At 38.6% G+C, this 20,043-nt stretch overlaps 1 protein-coding gene across 1 annotated transcript in view; it reads left to right on the top strand.

The window, feature by feature from the left end:
* The window catches only part of EIF3H (eukaryotic translation initiation factor 3 subunit H), a 116,777-nt gene that overhangs the window by 77,206 nt on the left and 19,528 nt on the right, over positions 1 to 20,043 (top strand). Inside the window, exons 3-4 of the mRNA XM_002710740.6 lie at positions 17,273 to 17,440; positions 18,999 to 19,098. Coding sequence (XP_002710786.1) covers positions 17,273 to 17,440; positions 18,999 to 19,098 — 268 coding nt within the window. The remainder of the gene's footprint in view (positions 1 to 17,272; positions 17,441 to 18,998; positions 19,099 to 20,043) is intronic.

Below are 20,043 nucleotides of genomic sequence, written 5' to 3'. Positions count from 1 at the left end.
ATTCAATGTGAAAGGAAGTAGTGAAAATAGTAAGATTTCAATTTCTTTGAGTATTCATCTTTACAATGTATGAATGAGAAATGTGTGGCAGGAGATCAAGTCTGGTCCTGCTTTTCCAAAGTGTCTGTTAAGAGAATGATGGACATACGAATTTTTAAAAAATTTTCAAGTTGTACAACGGTGATACTTCCCACCCACCCACACCCCACCCCTTTCTCCTCACTCTTGATTTTCATGTGAATCTGACATGAGATAACATTTTTACCCCTTTCTTTATGACACAGTTAAGGCCAAATAAAACTATTTGCATTCCTTCAAATAATGTACTCAAATAGCATGGCTTAACTAACAACAGTATTACTACTGAGTGAAAGTGTCACAATTTTTAGTACTTAGATTATGACCCTGAGATTAATACAGTGTTCCCATTTTACTAAGCTTTGATAATTAGAGAAAGAAGTTGATTTGATTACTAGGCGTATTTTTAAAAACCACATCCAGGGGCCTGCGCCGTAGCTCACTTGGTTAATCCTCTACCTGCGGCACCGGCATCCCATATGGGTGCCAGGTTCTAGTCCCAGTTGCTTCTCTTCCAGTCCAGCTCTCTGCTGTGGCCTGGGAGGGCAGTGGAGGATGGCCCAAGTGTTTGGGTCCCTGCACCTGCATGGGAGACCAGGAAGAAGCACCAGGCTCCTGGCTTCCGATCAGCACAGCGCCGGCTGTGGCGGCCCTTTGGGGAATGAATCAATGGAAGGAAGACCTTTCTCTCTGTCTCTCTCTCTCACTGTCTATAACTCTACCTGTCGCTCCCCCACTCGCAGAGGAACGACACCGGACCCTGCGCTGTTCTTTGCCTGGCCCTTCCCAGGTTTGCTGTCAGAACCACCCCCCCCCCCCCCCCCCCGCTTCTGCGGAGGAGCGGCACACCGCCGGCTGGCTCTCTCAGGGGTTGCTCAGATGTTCCTGGTGCATGTTGTCTCCTCCTTTATAGTCCTCTTCCACCAATCCATGCTCTGCTGCCCACACGCCAAGCACGCTGCTCTCCTCCAATCAGGGGCAGGATCAGCTCCTGCAGCTTGTTAGTCGAATTGGTGAGGCAGCTGTGTGGAAGTTGTTTACTCTCAGTGCCATATGATGGGAGATCAGATGCACAGAATTAGTCCTAGCAGTTCCAGTAATTTAGTCTAGTCTTGGTTGCTCCCCACACTACCTGTCAAATTAAAAAAAAAAATCCAAATACTATGGTAGGATCTGAGTGCTGCCCCTTACTGAATTAAATCAAGGATCAGAATCTTATCCCCATAATGTCCTTAATTGAAGTATTTTTATATGTAGTATATTCCTTAAGATAGACATTTAGTGTGACATCTTCATAATTTTGGAGTCATGTTTTTTTGCATTAATTTTGCATTCATATATTTAGGGTCATCTGACAGTGATCTAATGCTTGCTGCTTTTACTAATGACCTGTAAGTCTGAGTAAAAAGCTTCTGATACAGGAGAAATAGAATAAGAAAACAAACCTCCCTCTTATGGAACCTGTAATTCAAGCCATCTGCCTCTTGGCTGCATATTAAAATACTTGGGATTCATACAGATCATGTCTGTCACTGACAGCTTTTTTTTTTTTTGGGGGGGGTAGGGTTCCCCCCCCACCCCCGTAGTTTGATTAAAACTTTCAGCTATCCAATTAGAATTGGTATAATTTAACTTTTAAAAATATTTATTGATTTGAGAGACAGAGAACGCCTGTCCATAGATTCACTCCCCAATGACTGCAGTGGGTTAGAGACTGAAGCCAGCGGGCAGGAACTCAATCCAGGTCTCCCACCACATGAGTGGCAAAAAACCAATTCCTTAAGCCACCACCACTGCCTCCCAGGGTACACATTAGCAGGAGCTGGAGCTGGGATTTGAACCCAATAACTTCTTTAAAACTTCAAGTTGGTGGTTTTCATGAATGCCATGTGTCCATTTAAAGTTCTGCAAATTAGAAACATTTCAGAGAGACTGTTACTGTCTGAAATAAAATTGATGGGAAGAAAAATCTCATAATACCTTTAAAGTCACCATGTTTTCTTCAGGTTAGCCTAGTGCCTGTTTTCTATGTAAAGAACCCATATATCGCCCTTTGGTCTCATTTTGTGAACTCACTTTTTAAACTGTGATTGATACTGCTATCTCTGTGGAAGATTAGTGCCTGAAGACATACTATGAATATTTGATTTTAATTTCAGAACTTAGCAAAGAAACACTTGGAATTTCATTCATAGCAGGTTTTTTTCTGGTAATGGACTGACCTCTTTTAAACTGTTAGCATTCTTTACCTAACAAAGATAATTATTGCTATTTTACTATTACTAGTTCCATGTAATAAACATTGAAACAAACCATTTTTCATTTGATATAAATTAAAAATTAGGTGGTTTACAAATTACATTTCTAATAATGTTTTTTTTTTTACATTTTCATTTTGTTCATATATTCTGCTCCTGATTTTTTTTTTTTTTTTTTTGGGTCATTTGATAGGTAGAGTTATAGACAGTGAGAGAAAGAGAGAAAGGTTTTCCTTCTGTTTGTTCACTCCCCTAATGGCTGCTATGGCCAGCGCTGCACCCATCCGAAGCCAGGAGCTGGGTACTTCCTCCCAGTCACCCATGCGGGTGCAGGGACTCAAGCGCTTGGGCTATCCTCCACTGCCTTCCTGGGCCATAGCAGAGAGCTGGACTGGAAGATGAGCAACCGGGACTAGAACCCGGGGTGCCGGCGCCGCATGTGGAGGATTAGCCAAGTGAACCACGGCGGTGGCCCTACAAATTATATTTTTAAGGAGAATTTGTTTTATTGTATTGCTCCCCCTCAGGCTCGCGGAGGAACGACACCGGACCGGACGCTGTTCTCTTTCCACGGTCCTTCCTGGATTTGCTGCTGCTCCCCCGCCTCTGCGGAGGAGCGGCACAGGCGAGCTATCTGAAGGACTCTCTCAGGGGGGCGCGGCTGTGCATGTTGTCTCTTTCCCCCTTTTAAGGGGTTGGGTCAGGAATCAGCTAATTAACGAAGCAGCTGTGTAAGATTTGTTTACCCTCTCTCAGCGCCATATGATGGGAGATCAGATGCATAGAGTTAGTCTTAATAGTCTCAGTGGTCTAGTCTAGTCTCGGTAGTCTCAGTATTTATTTCGCCATGTTGTGGGAGACAGGCCCTGCTCTCCACATATTGTTTTATTGTGTTTGATGGCAGAGCCAAAAATTGCAACCCAGGTCTCCTCTTTCCATAGCCTGTAATCATTCTACAGTGTATTAGTTTTCAAGGTATGGAGCCAGCCTTTGACTCCTAAGCTTGATTTTCTGGTTATTCTTGACAGAAAGAGTTCGTTGGATTTAAAGGCCTAGAGCACTCGGTGGGCTTACCCAGATATTTTCTTTAGGGAACATTAAGCATTAAGTGGACTCAAGAATGCTGGCAGTCATTTTGTGTGTCCTATCTGCTCCTGTTTCCTAAACCATCAGCCACAGGAACTTACTCTGTCTTCACTATGCTATGCTGGCCTACATCTTGAAGCTCAGAATAAATAATTGTCTAATGAAACTATGAAGGAATGAATGTGTATATTTACTGTCAGATTTTTCTCCCCTAACGTATAAGGAAGAAGCGTGTAAGCCATATAATGCTTTTATCTGAGTGTCATAATTTTCCTGCAAGGAAATAATCTAATTTAACTTAGCTCCTTATACAGGTATTGTTTTGATCTACCTTTGGTATATTTTTCAGGAACCTTAGGATATACTGCATACTCAGTATTCATGGATACTACAGAAAAGGATCTATTATTTGGGGGGTGCGGGTGGGAACAAACAATCTGAAACAAATTTATGGGAAGTAAAACAAGAAACCCTTTCCCTAGATGTTTATTTATTTATAGTTGTGCAGTTTATTTCTATCAGTGTAGCACATGGAAGTTAATTCTATCTCCAACATCTGGCAGGAGGCTGCCTGCGAATTGAAGATGAGAAGTATTTGGTCTGTTTGTAGCCTTGCAATGTCTTTCTGTAGTGATTTTCTTGGCCTTGCAGTAATTTTTATTCTCTCCCCCACACTTCAATAGACTTCATTTCATCCAAGCATCCCTCCATAGAAAAATGTCTTCATAAGCTTCAAATTACATGATGATAGCTGATTAGACAAATATCAGTAGTGGCTTTTAGAGGTCTCTGTAAAATCTCCAAAACTCAACAGGATTTTTGAGTTGCTTGAGAATCTTCAGTGTGTGACTGTAGGGCCATTAAGGTATACTTAAAGCAGAATAAGATTTGTCCTAAGGCTATTTTAATAAGGTGATATGTTTGCTAGGAACTAACTCCCTCCCCCCCAAATTACAAATGTTATCTCAAATATGGAAGGATTATCTCTGTTAGGATCACTTCTTCCTGTCCCAGTGTACTAGCACTAGTTATTTCACTTGGTGGGTTAATGTGTTTGTTTTTCTCTTGTCTACCTTGGGAAGTATTCCTTAGATTATAGAGTAGTTAGGTAGAGCCTCCATCCAGCTTTCCCCAGACTAGACTTCTTGTTGCTGGTAGAACAAGAGAGATATTGTCTTGGGTCTCCTGCTGAAAGTTGGGGTTTTCTCTGAACTCCTGGTCTATCAGTTGTACTCTTCCTGAAGGTGTATCTTTGGCAGTTTCAGGGTTGATCTGTTCTATTTTGTGGTTACCCCTAAAATGAGTCGATTACTGCCTCATTCCTGGCTTCTCTCCTGACTTTTCCCCATCTACAGATCTAGGAGGCATGCAATGCCATTAGAGCCAGTGCCATGTTACATTGCTCTCCTCTGCATCTCAGAGCTTCCAACCCTGGTTTCAATCTTGACCACTTTTGAGAATTTAATGAGAGATTTTCTCTTTGTAGCACAAAAATGCAAATGTGTATGGTTTGGGAAGATTTATATATTTGCAGTCCCAGGGTAAGACTCCTGATTTAAATACTGTTTCCTAAAAGGAGAGCTCAACAGGAAATGTGGCCTCATTAAAAATAAGCCATAGGTTTGTAACCTCCAGTTTGTCCTGATCTACCATCAAGATTTCTACTTGATCATTTTTCTCAGCATGGAGTTCTGTATTCCTTCTAAAAATATGTTTGTAAGAAACAGAGCATGTAAGGAAAGAGGAGGAGAGAAGAAAGGGTGGATGGCCTATGTGGTTATAAATACTTATGTTCTTCTGATGTAGGAAATTATTTGCCCTCTCTAACCTTATCTATACCTCTTGTCACTTTTCCCTTTTTAAATTGCATTCTTCAAAAATTGTGTCTCTCATACTTGCGTCACATATAGCATTTTAATAGTTTTTTTTTTTTTTTTGCCAAATTGTCCTGATGTTTGAAAGGAAGTTCATTTTTGATAATTGAGATTGCTGGAATGGATCATTCCACTAAGCTGCTAGGTATATTTTACTGAGTTTAGCTACTTACTTGGGTGAGTGATGTTTCCATATAGCTTTCACTCAGTCTCCTGAGTGAGCTGGCACTGCTATCATTTCTCCTTCCCTTTCCTACTCCCATTCCCTTTTTTAAAAGTCACCTGTTGGAGAGAGGACTGAAAGCTTATTTCCTTTCTTTGGAAGAGTAATAAATGGGAGGAGGAGATAGAAGCTTATATAGTACAATGCAATTATATTGTTATATACACAGTAATAATAGAACACTCAAGATTAACTCTTCTTGAAATCTAATTTCTGTAGCTTGTCTCTTTTTATATTCAGTCTGTTCTTTATTGTACTGAACATAATTAGCTTATAGTTTTAGCTAAGGAACATTTTTCCTTTTGTAATCCTTTCTCATGGTAGATTGTTTTTGATCATATTCATATTTATACATGTGAATTCTGTTTCATGAAATGAATGTTACAGATTCATAGACTTTTTTTGTAGTCATATATATAAATCTGAAAGATATTACTGGGTTACCAAGTTAAATCCAGTTCTCCAAAAATAGTTCCTTTGACCCAGATATGTGCCTTATTCTTTGGTTTTTAAATATCATTAAATAACATTTTGAAGAAGGTGATGGTGATAACCAGTTGACTTCTTCCTAAGGTTATTTCGTTACTCAGCTGATGTTGGAAATAATTTCATTTTGACTACTTTATAAAATGGATACTGTTTCTCCCATTCTTGTCATCTCACCCCCCCCCCCCTTGGTGGAGGAGACCTAGACTGAGATCATTTGTCAGACTTTACACAACTAATATATGTGAAATATGCAGATTGACATTAGGTTGGCTGCTCCATATCTGAATAGTCCAGTACCCAAGCCTATGCCCCGCTTCCACACTTCAGGACCACTAGTACCTTGGTTATTAAGTGGCCCTGGGAATTGCAGGCAAGAAAGCCCAGCAGTAAGAAAATTCTGTTCAGTATGTTTGTATGTATGACTTCTTTGACATTGTGTGTACTGGACAATTCTTTTACCAAAAGTCTTAGAAAAATAATAGTATGAAAAAGTAAGAAAGCAGTAGGTTATTTCTCCCCAGTCTTTCACTTTGAAAGGTAGCAGCAATCCAAGTTGTTTATGTGGTCATTTATAAAGTTACTGTTTTATATTCTGCATTTTCCTCCTCTTAGCATGTTGTAATTTTCCCATGTCATTTTAATTTTTTAGAAACATTGTAAATGATTGTTGTTTTAGAGAAAACAAATTGTACCCACAAGGTGGTAACCATATGAACTGAATGAGCACAAGTAAGACTGATATCTCAGAGTGTGTGCTCAATGAGGAGAAAATGCAGAAGTAATATACTTGGAGGGTGGGATTGACAGAATATGTTTATAGTGAGTACTCCTGGGGGATTTCCTCTTAAAAATGCTCATTAAGCAAAGAACCAGGTGGGCTAGAGGTAAGGTTTTTGAATTGCTATCATCTATGATTGGAAGTTGAAACCATTCTTTTTTTTTTTTTTAAAGTATTTATTTTATTGGTTGTTTTCATTTTTTATTTGAAAGACAAAGAGAAGATATTCCATTTACTGATTCACTATCCAGATGCCTACAATAGCCAGAGCTGGACCAGGCTGAAGCCAGAAGCCTGAATCTCAATTCAGGGCTCCCAACTGCATGGCAAGGGACCAAGTGCTTGAGCCATCATCTGCTGTCTCCCAGGATGTGCATTAGCAGGAAGCTGTAGTGGAGCTGGGATGTGAACTCAGGCAATCCAATAAGGGATGCAGGTGTCCCGAGCTGTGTCTTAACCTCTGTGCCAAATGTGTTCCTTAGGAGAGGAGGTTAGGCCCTCAGAAACAAATGTGCTCCATTCGCAGGTTGGCCATATTGAAGAGGGTAAATTTTAGACAATGATGCCTCTGTAGCTTTATCAGGCTCTTGGTGCATGTGCTACTCAGTAAATGATTTTAGAATGAATAAAATGAAGTGATTCAGTAGAATATTTTCACCTTGCCTTGTGTGTATATACTGCAAACATTACCTCTAAAAAGTGATTAATTGTTCTCTTGAATATTTAGTGCTCAGTATTGATGCATCCCATTCAGATTTTTCTACATCTGTAGTGTGAAATTGGTAATTTTTTACAGAATGAAACCATTTTTTTTTTTTAAATTGTTTATTTGAAAGAATGATAGAGAGGGAGAGACACACACAGAGAGATAGCACATCTGTTAGTTCACTCTCCAAATGGCTGGGATAGCCAGGTCTGGGCCATTCTGCAGCCAGGAGCCAGGAATTCCATATGGGTGGCATTAACCCATTGTCTGCTGCCTTCCCAGGTGCATTAGCAGAAAGCTGCAGCAGAAGCAAATCAGCCAGGGCACAGAATGGGCATTCCGTTTTGCTGGCTTTGCAAGTAGTAGTTTAACCTACTGCACCACAGTGCCAACCCCCTAGAATGATACTATTAGTTTCATTTTGGTAGTTCTTTCTTATTTTTTTGTTAACTTGTACAAGCTGTTTACCATGTTTTGAAAAGTACTCATGAGGCCATTCTCTCTTTGCTTTACATTTAAATATTCAGATTTGTAGGAAAGGCAAACTGAGAACTATCTTTTGCTTTTCAAAAAAAAAAAAAAGTTTTTACATGGAGCTTCAGTGAAATATGTTAGGGTTAATACGAGGGAAGGGTTTATCTACTTTGAGAACATGTTTTTCTCCCCTTGGATAACTTAATTGCCTGTGTTTCCCTTTTTGATTTGATTGCTAGAATACTGACCCAGTAAATTCTAATGAAAATACCTATGTCCTGATTCAGTTTGTGCAGATCTCTGCCTCACCTTCAGTTTCTATTTTATATGTATATATATACATATATATATATATAAGATTTATTTATATGAAAGAGTTTCAGGAAGAGCAAGAGAGAGAGAGAGAGGTTGATCGATCGATCGATCGATCGGTCTATCTTCTATTTGCTGGTTCACTCCCCAGATGGCCACAATGTCTGGGCTGGGGCCAGGCTGAAGCCAGGAGTCAGGAGCCAGGAGGTTTTTCCTGGTCTCCCATGTTGGAGGCAGGGGCCCCAAATACTTGGGCCATCTTCTGCTCTTTTCTCATACCATTAGCAGGGAGCTGGGTTGGAAGAGGAGCAGCTAGGATACAAACTGACACCCATCTACTTTCTATATTCTAATTTAGACTTTCTCTACTGCTGATATTACTGATTATTTTGTTTAATGCAAGCTGCCTCAAGTCCTTTGATTGGAGCAGATTTTATAATAATTATGACATTTTCTAGAATGTTGACCATCGTGTTTTTGAAATATTCCCCTCTTTTGGAGTTACTTTTTAGTGCTTGACTTTGTGCTAGAGCTTTAAACTAGAGCTTTATTTATACCTTTACATATGACAAGTTTTACTTGTCCCCTTGAAAGAGCCTGTTGCATAGTCGAAGAGATTCTCATTTGATCTTCTAACATACTTAATTGTAACGAGCCACAGCATCAGTGATCAGTAAGTTATTCTTGATGTAACTAACAGTTCTTCATGGTGAGGAATGAAGAGGTCTAGGTCCCTGAACCATCAGGTGAATTCACTTGGTATCAACAGATCTCCAGTGACACACAGTTACCTTATGAATGGCTGTCTGCCATCCGCTACCTGCAGGTGTTTTCATAACCAAAGGCATAAATGTGTATGCATTTTAGAGTCTCATAACCTCAAAGAAGTAAAATCTCTTGGCTGTGTTTCATCATTTGATTAAGAAGATAATATAAACGTGTTTCTGGGATGTATGTGTTATTTTATAAATCCCCTTTATTTTGTAGGAGACTTCTGGAAGCACATTAAAACCTCCCAAAGGGGGGGCAATTTGTAGTAATCTGTAAGGCTCTGTATTTTTGTTTTCTGTATTTTTAAACTTATTTGAGAAGGAAGTCGTGTGGAGGAGGGGGGAAGGGAGAAAGAGAGACTCTGCACCTATCTGCTGGTTTACTCCCCAGTGTTTATAATTTCCAGTTCAGGGCCGGGCTGAAGCTAGGAGTTGGGAACTCAATCCAGGTCTCTCATGTGGATGACAGGACCCAGTTAGTTACTTGAGCTATCACCACTGGGTCCCAAGGTCTATACCAGTAGGAAGCAGGAGTCAGGAGATGGAGCTGAATATTGAACCCTGGTGCTACAGTGTGACACTCAGGTTTCCTAACTAGTAATTTTACTAATGTCTACCCCCTTTATTAGTTTTAAAAGACAACATACAGAATTAAAATTAAAGATAAAATGCAATGACCCCCTCTCTCCCAAATCCCATTCCTTTGTCCCCAGCTTGCTAGTCAAATTATTTTATTGGAATTCATGAACATTTTAAGGGAATAAATTAAACCATCCGGAACAAGTGAACTGTTTAAAAAATATTTCTTTAAGATTATTTTAGCAAGCATGTTGGTTATTTATTTTTTAAATAGGTTTCCAGGTTAAGCAGAATTTACATTGAACTGTTACTAAAATTCTTAAGCAGTAACAGGGGTGACATTAATAACATGTATTAATTGAGAGAAGGAAGAATGTGTGATATAGACTGGGTGAAAAAAGAATGTGGAAGTTTTAAGAAATCTGTGTACTCCAAAATTCTCTCCACCCAAAGACTCCCATTTAATTCTTTTTTCAAATGCACATTCTGTTTGCTTAGATCTGCATCTGCTACTAGCTTGTACGTTGCCTGAAACGTATGTGCGACTTGGCACAAAGTCTGATAATGAAGAATAAAACACAGAATAAAGTTTGTGTTGTTAAGTGATGTCGCAGAGCCTTCACAGTCACAGTCCCTGAGTGCTCACTGGTGTCCCATGGTGCTGCTGGGAAAGATCTTTGTGATTATTTTCTTCAAAGCCCTGCTTGAGTTAGCTCTCGTGCCAGAATAGAGGGGAGATTTTTGTGCATTCCACGTCCCTGTTATATTTGTCAGAATAGTTAATTTGTTTCAGAGACTTGATGCGTTCTGTTGGCTTGCTTGCTTCTTAAAAGCCATTTCCACCTCCTGAATGAGCTTTATTTCTTGCTGCAAAACATGTACTAGGTCTGGTCTCTGTTCTTTTACTTGATGTGCTTGTGCAGGTCATCTTAGATCTGAACCAATGTTTATTTACAAAGTAGTCTTGGCACAAGTTTCAAATAGTAACATAGATAAAATGCAGCATTTTATGAGTTAGATTACATATTTGTGATAAATGTCAACTTTGGCATTTGAAAATCTTTGATTGTTTTTTCACTACAATCTTTACTGGTAGTGCTAAATTATTGCTTGGTTTAGTGACCAGATATTCACAAGCTATGGTTTCTGAAGAGCTAGAAATTTGTTGGGAATTTATGTGGTAACTGTGTGCTGAACTTTATTGATTCAGAAATAATTTACATTTCACTCATAAGTGGCAGTAAGTTGCCTAAGTGCCTAGGCTTTGGAGTCACATTCTGAAGTCAAAGCCATAGTAAACAGCTTTTACAAGAGAATTTCAGTAATCGTGATTAGCTCATTAGAGTTCCTGTGAGGAATACAGTTAGTTAATACGCATAGGCCACCTCATAGAAGTGCTTGTATCTTATGCCTAGCTCTTTCCTTTCCCTTTGGGCTATATTTATATGCGTTTTTAAAATAATTTCATTTTAATATATCTTTAGGTAATTTGGATTTGATAAAATACTAATTCATTGCATAAAAAATACATTGTAAGTTTAGATTGCTTGCTTTTTCCTTTATGAGTTCCCTAATAACAAATCTGTGAGAAACTCTTTTCCTTAACAGTCCAGATCAGTCCTCAAGTTTTTAATTTTTGGATGTGCTGTGGTTTTGATTTCCTCCTTCCAGCTCGCCCCAGCCTATACAACTGTGACATTCTTTGTTCCTCCTCTTCAGTGAGCCGTTGTATGTCTTCAGGGCTCACTTAAAATCATAGTATCAAAAAGATGATTTTAAAACTGAGGCGAAGAGTTGAAGGTGAAATGAGTGCTGGTTAATATTCACTGAACTGGAGAGCTTCTCACCCATCATCCTTCCCCTGATTGTCAGGAGCATGCATGTCTCACTGACATCTTGGTTGTGTTTGGCAGTGTAACTCTAGATGCAGCATTTAAATGTAAGACATGTTGTTATCAGTGTCTTCATATTTGAAGATAAAACAAAAGAAAGCCTATCAATTGTGGTGGATTTTGGAAAGGAAGAGTTTTTAGGCAGACTTCCTCAGTTAAGACAGTTTTCACTCTAGGTATTTTAAATTGGTTTCACAAAGAAGATATCTGGAAAAAGTGAATATGAGTATGCTGGTGCCAAACTTTGAACAGTTGCTCCATGTTGTAAATCAGGCTCTCCTGTACTAGGGAGAGGCTTAACCAATTAAGACAATTGTAGATGTTGAAGTGATTTATAAAACTTCAGCTTATTTTTACAATCCTTCCGAATTTTGTAGCACTACCTCAGTTGAATCTACATGAGGCTTTTATATTAGTTATTTGAGTTGGCTTAGTAGTAACTACCGGCTTTTCTTTATATAATTCATCTGCTGCATATGGCTTCTCAGTCAGTAGGGTGTTTGCTCTTTAAACTCAGAATGCTTAAAAGGTTCTTTCCTAAACTTATTATTACACAATCCTAAGCTGTTCTGTTGAACATTATCATAAATTTTAAAATAGTCCCTTCTCCAAAAGGATTTTTCCCTTGCTGTTCATCTTTGGGAAATTTCCCAGGAATATTTAACTGTAACTTAGAAGTGAATGTCATTGATTGAAATTGTTGCTTTGGCTTCTGTTAAGCATGAGAACTTAAGGGTGAAACTGGAAGTATATTTGACCCTGGTCCAGCTTTGCAAAGTTGCCAGTGAATTGCTATTTCTTATTGATCTTCATGAGGCAACAATAGGGAGTTAGGACACTTTGATGTCAGGGGACTTCCTTATATCTTTTCATTCTCCTTTATCCTTTTGTTTCTTTGTGTGTGTGTGTGTTGTTTTTTTTTCTGAGCTGTGAGCTACTCCAAGTAGGGGTGAACTTTCTGCAGCCAATTTGCAGGTCTCTCTGGATATAAGGAAGCAAATAGCACCACCTCACATTCATCAGAGTCTGGGCTCGGTGTGACGGGCATCAAAATCACAATCACTTCGAGGTTTTAGAAGACTCCTCCTTCCTCCGCTGTGTTGGGTCCTTTGCACATCCACCCCACCATAACTCAGAAGTTTGCACAGCCACAAAAGCAGTGGTATTTACTCAGGCGAGTAGAATCTTGAGTGACCATTCTTTATTTTCTTTGTCGAACAACTGGCATTTTACCCATCCTGGAGTTTCTCTTGTCTCTACTGCAGTGCGGAGAGAGAAATAGATGTCAGCTGGTGTGGCTTCTGGGAGCACGATTTTGAGACACTGAGTGGGGCAGCCCAGCTGTTCATTTCTTACCCCTACCTAGGTTTACCAGTGGAAACTTTTACTGGGGGGCAATTTTGTACTTTTTGTAAATTTGGGTGAGAAGAGGAAAAGGAAGAACCACGAGTGAGGGGAGATACATGTCACCCATCTATGTTAGCAGCAGAATGAGGATATGCTTCTGAAAGTCTGCAGAGATAAAACAATTCATAGGACAAGGAATTGTGCCTCCTGCTCTTTGGCTAGCATATCATCAAATTGTATCACTTCTTTTGTTATTATTTTATTAAATCAAAGTGACCTCTTTCCAAGCATGTGTATTTTGTACCAGACCTTGGCACACCTACCCTCACTTTGTAGTTCTAACACCTCACCATCCCCATTTTTTCAAGACTTGCTTGCAGTCCTTCTTTGGATGTTTTATTTTAAATCTTAATGCATGCTTGTAAGTGCCTGTGAGAGGATGCTTTTATTTAATGTGTTTATTGTTAGTTTTAAAAATTCTAGTGATAAGTCCAAACCAAGTTAGAGAATGTCCTGACAGTTTACATAGATTAGACCCAGTGTATATTTTGTTATGTAATAGTGAAATTCCAATGCATTGTAGATTTTTAAACACAGTTTCACTTGTTTACCTGTCATACCTCTTAACTCTAATTTTTTAAGTTCCTCAAGTTACTTAGGTGACATGAAGACCTTTATGATTTATAAATACATTAGGTGATATGAAACCTTTGTTATTTTTAAATAAGTGTTTAAAACTTTGGAAAATCTCTAGTGGCATTTTCTCATCTGTAGAAGAGGAAAATGGAAATATTCCCCTCTTTGCTTCCAAAAATATAGAAGCCGATGTGTCTACTCCCCAGTCCCCTGAATTAAATGCGTTGGAGCAGTGGTAAGTGCACGGGGCCATGGGCCTCACGTTCTTGGCTTTCTTCCCTAGTTCAGGGAAACACTTTGTTTTCATTCTCATCCTTTTCGGAGGAGTCATTCTTATTGGAGGGGCCATATAAAGTAGGTATGATTCTAGGTAAAAGAGGAATGAGCATCTTAGAACTTTTTACTTCATGTTTCCTTAAAATGCTGTTAAGAAATCTGTTGTATTCAGGCAGCTTGAAGGAAGCCTTAGCAATATTATAAAATATTTTCCCAAGAAATATATCTTTATTTTATATCGTAATGCATGCTGGAGACACTGCTTTAGCTAGTAGAAAAATCATTCCTGGACAGCACTGTGGCTCACTTGACTAATCCTCTGCCTGCAGTGCAGATACCCTGGGTTCTAGTCCCGGTTGGGGCCCCAGGTACTAGTCCTGGTTGCTCATCTTCCAGTCCAGCTCTATGCTGTGGCCCGGGAGGGCAATGGAGGATGGCCCAAGTGCTTGGGTCCCTGTACCCGCATGGGAGACTGGGAGGAAATACCCAGCTCCTGGCTTTGGACTGGTGCAGTGCTGGCCGTGGCAGCCATTAGGGGAGTGAACCAATGGAAGGAAGACCTTTCTCTCTGTCTCTCCCTCTCAATGTCTATATCTGTCTCTCCCTCTCACTGTCTAACTTTGCCTGGCCAAAAAAAAAAAAAAAAAAATCATTCCTTACAATTTCCGTATCCAAGGAACAATTTGGAATTATAGTGATTTGACTGAGAAGAGGTCTTAGATCTGTTTGGAGTTGGGAAAACTAAACCTCAAAGGAAAATCAGTAGCTAGACAGCAAGATGCTACTGGGGGAGGGAATCTCAGAGTTGGCATGGGAACTCAGATGTCTAGATTCCAAGTCTTTTCTTCTATTATTACATGCTAGTAGACTATGACCATTGCTTATGGTAGAGCCAAATTGTTTTGTTAAGTACTCATTACAAAAATCATTCTGTAAAATATTGTTTGTACTGTCCAGTGCTTAGTAATCTCCCCACATCTCTCTTCCCTTCCCCTTTAAAATAATAGCAAATTTAGTAGGACTTTCATTTTTAAGATAAATATGATTAAAATTCATTAGCCAAATCAATGGTTTTACTTTTATTTAAAAGAATTGTGGGATCTTAAAGCAGAAAGAGGTCAGAGTAATGATTCTATCATGCTTCCCAAGTTTGTATCATTGATGTGAATCTGTTAAATTAGCTGAAGGGAGTGGGAGTGAGGAGTGTGATGTGGTATGTTCTTATACTGTAGATATAAGATCTTAAGATTTTAAAAAAACCATTGATACAAGATTATCTTGTTAACTTTAGAGGCTATCCTGCTGGTTATAAAATGGCTTTCTTTTTTTAATTTTTTATTTATTTTTTTAAAGATTTATTTATTTATTTATTTATTTGAAAATCAGAATTACACAGAGAGAGGAGAGGCAGAGAGAGAGAAAGAGAGAGAGAGAGGTCTTCCATTGGCCACAACTGCTGGAGCTGTGCTAATCTGATGCCAGGAACCAGGAGCTTCTTCCAAGTCTCCCACACAGGTGCAGGGGCCCAAGGACTTGGGCCATCTTCTGCTGCTTTCCCAGGCCATAGCAGAGAGCTGGATCAGAAGTGGAGTAGCTGGGACTAGAACCAGTGCCCATATGGGATGCTGGCGCTTCAGGCCAGGGTGTTAACCCACTGTGCCACAACGCCAGCCCCTAAAATGGCTTTTTGAAGTTTTTTTTAAAGATTTATTTATTTATTTCTAAGGCAGAGAAGCAGAACCAGAGAGAGAGAGAGAGATCTTCCATCCCCAGTTTGCTTCAGTGGCTGGAGCTGGGCTGAACCGAAACCAGGAGCTTCTTCCCCGTCTCCCACATGGGGAGACTTGGGACCACTTGGGGCCCAAGGACTTGGGCCACCTCTACTGCTATCCCAGGCCAGAGCAGAGAGCTGAATCGGAAGTGGAGCAGCTGGGATTTGAACTGGTGCCCATATCGGATGCTGGCATTGCAGACAGCAGCTTTAACGACTACATCACAGCTCTGGCCCCGGTGGTGGTGTTTTTAATAGTGTTTTAGAATATAGTAGAGGTTCATTTTCACGTTTTATTCACAAATTTACAAAAACACTGGTTAGGTATATAAAAGCAAAAGCAATGAAGACGTACTAGCCAAACTCATCTCTGTTTTAACACTTTACCCCTTTTTATAAATGAATGAGTCCACTTGCTAACAGAGCAAACTGGTTTGCATCCTGGGAGTAGTGCAACTTCTAACTCTGTTGCAACCTTGCCCAGGGCTTAAGAAGGTCCCTTGAAATAGTGATAAAAGAACTCTGGAGCTTTCCTTTTCTTTAACTTTTCTCAATAGCAAAAGAGAAATTCGAAAGTATATTTCTTGAGTAGTTGATACATTGGCTGCTATCTTTTAGCTTGAGAAATACAAACTTCCATGGAATAAGCAGCTTTATAATTTCTTTGCCGAGTAACGAGTGCTGATAAGTGGATAAGAGTGTATCTACTTGAAGAAGGTTCTTTTATATTTTGTGTTGTTTCTTTCGTAAAGCTATAGTACTGTAATCAAAGAAATGAGAGACACTGCTTTTGCTAAAACCTGTGAAAATAATTAGGTTTGGAGTACAGCACCTATGTTTACTCAACATGGTAATGCATTTATTATAATGAAAAGAGCCTGAATATTACATTGACTAAAATTTTCTCCTGTATTATATATCTGTTGTACATTATTGAGCTTTCTTATTTTTTAATGTTATTTTCATTTTGTACCTTGAAGTAATACTGCTTTAAGTTAATACCATATATTGTACTTATTAATTTGAGATAAGTAAACCTCTAAACTTTTTCGTTTCATCCATAGCTGATTAAGACGTGACCCTATTCTAATGAAAAAATGGTGTCTATTACTTAACACAAAGGATAATTTGTACTAGAAAAAAGATGTCTTTTTGAAATGTAGTATATGCAGCAGGGGGCACCAGATGAAGGCAAAAATGAATGCTTATATTTTAAATCAGCTGCAGCCTGTATCCAGTTCATAATAAGTAATGTCATAGCTGATTGTTTTCCCCTTAGTTTTCATGATGATTTTTTTCAGTTCTAAGAACTGTATTGAATAGATTGATAACTATTCTTACTTACATTCCAACTGAAATTTCTTAGAATCAACCAGTTCAATAACTGCATAGGTTTTCTCCTACATATTTAGGGTTTTTAAAGTTTTAAAAAGGAAAGTGGAAACCACATTTAATAAATAACTTTCTTGTTTAGAACAAGACATTAGTACTGTGCTTTTAATATTTTTTCCACAAAATGTTTTTTCATTAAAGAAAAAAGGAAAGGCTCAGTAATTTGAAAGCTTGGGAATGACTTTTCAATCTGGAAAGCTTTTCCTTATAGCTAATAAATAGTTTTATAAAAATTTGTTTCCAAAAAGGCTTGTTTTTAATGTTGGTGGCATCATTAAGGTTTTTTTTTTTTTTTTTTTTCCTTTTACTTCCCCTTCTTCCCGTCATCCAGTCCAGTATCAGATGGAAATGATGCGGAGCCTTCGCCATGTAAACATTGATCACCTCCACGTGGGCTGGTACCAGTCCACATACTATGGTTCATTCGTCACCCGGGCTCTCCTGGATTCTCAGTTCAGTTACCAGCATGCCATTGAAGAATCTGTTGTTCTCATTTACGGTTAGTAGGAGATTCCTTTATTAGTATTTTCTTCTCTTAATACTTCACTATTATTACTACTATTTTTGCTTTCTGCCTTTTTTTTTTTTTTTTTTTGCCTCTGAGAGCAGCCTGGCAGGCCTTCTCAAGTAAATACCAAGCCTGTTTCTGCAGCAGCCTCAGCAGCAGCTCAGTCTAGACAGGGTTTCCTTCTTTCTGTTTATTTTTCTTGCTATCAGAGCCCTGATGTGTACATTTTGGAATGCTGGAGTAGCTGCTTCATTTTTATTCCTCCATCTCCCCTCCCTCATTGAAGGGGCTGGTGGAACTAGACCAGATGTCTAACAAACCCCGATTGCTGCAGTGTCTGGCTCCGTACGTGACTGACCAATCATAACACAGTGTGCCAAGTTTTTTTTTTTTTAATACCTCTGACAGCAGCGTACAAAACCTGGACTGTTTCTTAGCACAAAGATTTTTTTCTTTTCGGCCTTTTTAATGGTGTTTCCTCAAGCTCTCCAGACCAGATGTTCTGTGCTGTATCAGAACTGTAGGCAATTTAACAGCTTTATAGCCTTCCCCCTCCCCAAACACTCACAGTTTGCCATATCTGGCAGACTTGCATATAGTTTCCAGCTGAGAAGTAAATGTAACGTCCTGAGTATCTGTCAGAAAAAATACTAATGAATACGATCAATCTTATGAGCTGCCCCAAAATTGTTTCAGTATGTTAACAATTGGATTACAGTAAAGAACAAGTTGTTAAAGTGTACTTATATTGGCTGGAAACATTGCATCATCAGACCTTGATGAATTTTCCACTTGTTTCAATCTATTTTGGTTTTCATTTTATCACCTATTGCTAAAAGTTTCACTGTGTTAAATTTCAGACAACATGAATGTTAACACAGGTTTTAGGCGAATATTGGCATGGCAGAGCCGTTATCATGCTCCAAGTGCTAAGCTCCCTTACCCGTGGAGTGTTTAAGCAGTTAGTTTTGACAAAATTTGTTTCTCTAAAACTTAAAAAAAAAAAAAAAAACAACAACAACAACAAAAAAAACACTTATGTGATGGCATTCCGACTTAGTGGTTATGTTTTTAGAATCTGCTTTAATTAAGAAATGTGAACAGTGATTATTAGGGTGGATAAAGTTTGTTTGCATTTTAAATTAGTTGACTGAAGAACACAGTACATGAAGCAAATTTTCAGGTTTAATACTCATCAGTATTTTCTTCCTAATTATACAAGATGCATAGAGCTTGATAATTAAGTTTTCAATAAGCTGACTGGTTTTAGCTGAGGAGTGAATTTGAAAATATCAAGTCTATTTTGAATCTTTTTTTTTTTTAATGGGAGGAAGTTATTCTACCTATTACAAGGATATAAAGATTTCCTAGATTTTTGCCTATTGTTTGCTGTATTGGTTTCAGTCTACTTCAAGTTGTGTTCTGATTAATCATTTTGATCTTCATTTTGCAAGATTCGTATAAGTAACACCGAGCCTAGAATCAGTGTCATGTGAGCACGAGTAGTAGCAAAATTCTTAGAATTTCGTTCTCTTTTTTGTTATTCAAGATCCCATAAAAACTGCCCAAGGGTCCCTGTCACTAAAGGCATACAGACTGACTCCCAAGCTGATGGAAGTTTGTAAAGAGAAGGATTTTTCCCCTGAAGCGTAAGTGTTTGGGGACTAGGAGGTTTATGGTGAAGAATTGGGTATTTCTTTAAAGACTTTAGTTTGCCACATTTATTGAATCCTCTGTTGTGGAGTGGTAATGCTTTTGCCATGTGTACTGTACAAGTTTCCTGCATGCCAAATATCACTTGATTTCTCCCTTTCCATGTTTAAATTGTTCTTTATGGAATGTCTCGTCTGTTGTTCTCACCAAGAGTGAATTCAGTTAGAGTAGGAATTAATTAGCTACCGGATTTGAAGAAATGAATGATTGAATAAAGGGAGATGGAAGGAGTGGGCAGCACTTGTCAGATTGTAAGCTCTGTGTCTTCTTTTCTGGGATCCTGTTTCATGGGGTTGGAGGGAGATTTAAACATTTGAAGGATTCATTAGGGAATGTAGCTCATTGGAAATTTTGTCAGTGACACATATGCAGAGGATTAACTGATGGGGCTGTTTTGGTGATGCTGTTTAATGGCATTTGAATATTTACTTTTCTAAAAAATTTAAATATTTAGAATATGCTAATTTTTATTTATTAAATCGAAGTGTGTGGCTTTGTGTGTCCTACTTATAAGGCTTTCATTTCCAATTTCTCATTTGGCCCCTAAAAAGAATTAAGGTGCTTAGAATTAAAAAAGAAAAGCTAACTTATGACTGACCAATGGCTAGATGTGATAGAACTCATTGTGAGAACTTACGTTCTTCTGGGTTTTGAACCGTTGTATGTGGAGTCTCCTGTGAGTGATCTGCTAGTTGTTAATTGTTTTTAAGTCAGGAGGCTTTTAAAATGAACTTGAAAGAAATATTGTATTACTTTTTTCTAGCTATGTATTTTAAATATTTTAGGCATAGATTGTGTAGCATAACTTATAACTTATTGTGACAAGTACATTTTAGTATTAGTGACATTTTAAAGGTACATGATTACAAAGAATGAATAGA

Source organism: Oryctolagus cuniculus, chromosome 6 (genome assembly GCF_051225735.1).
Source record: "Oryctolagus cuniculus isolate XC-2025 breed Fujian yellow rabbit chromosome 6, ASM5122573v1, whole genome shotgun sequence".
NCBI classification, from domain to species: domain Eukaryota; kingdom Metazoa; phylum Chordata; class Mammalia; order Lagomorpha; family Leporidae; genus Oryctolagus; species Oryctolagus cuniculus.
Note: the sequence above shows the minus strand (reverse complement) of the source record. Positions and strands in the feature narration are given on the sequence as shown.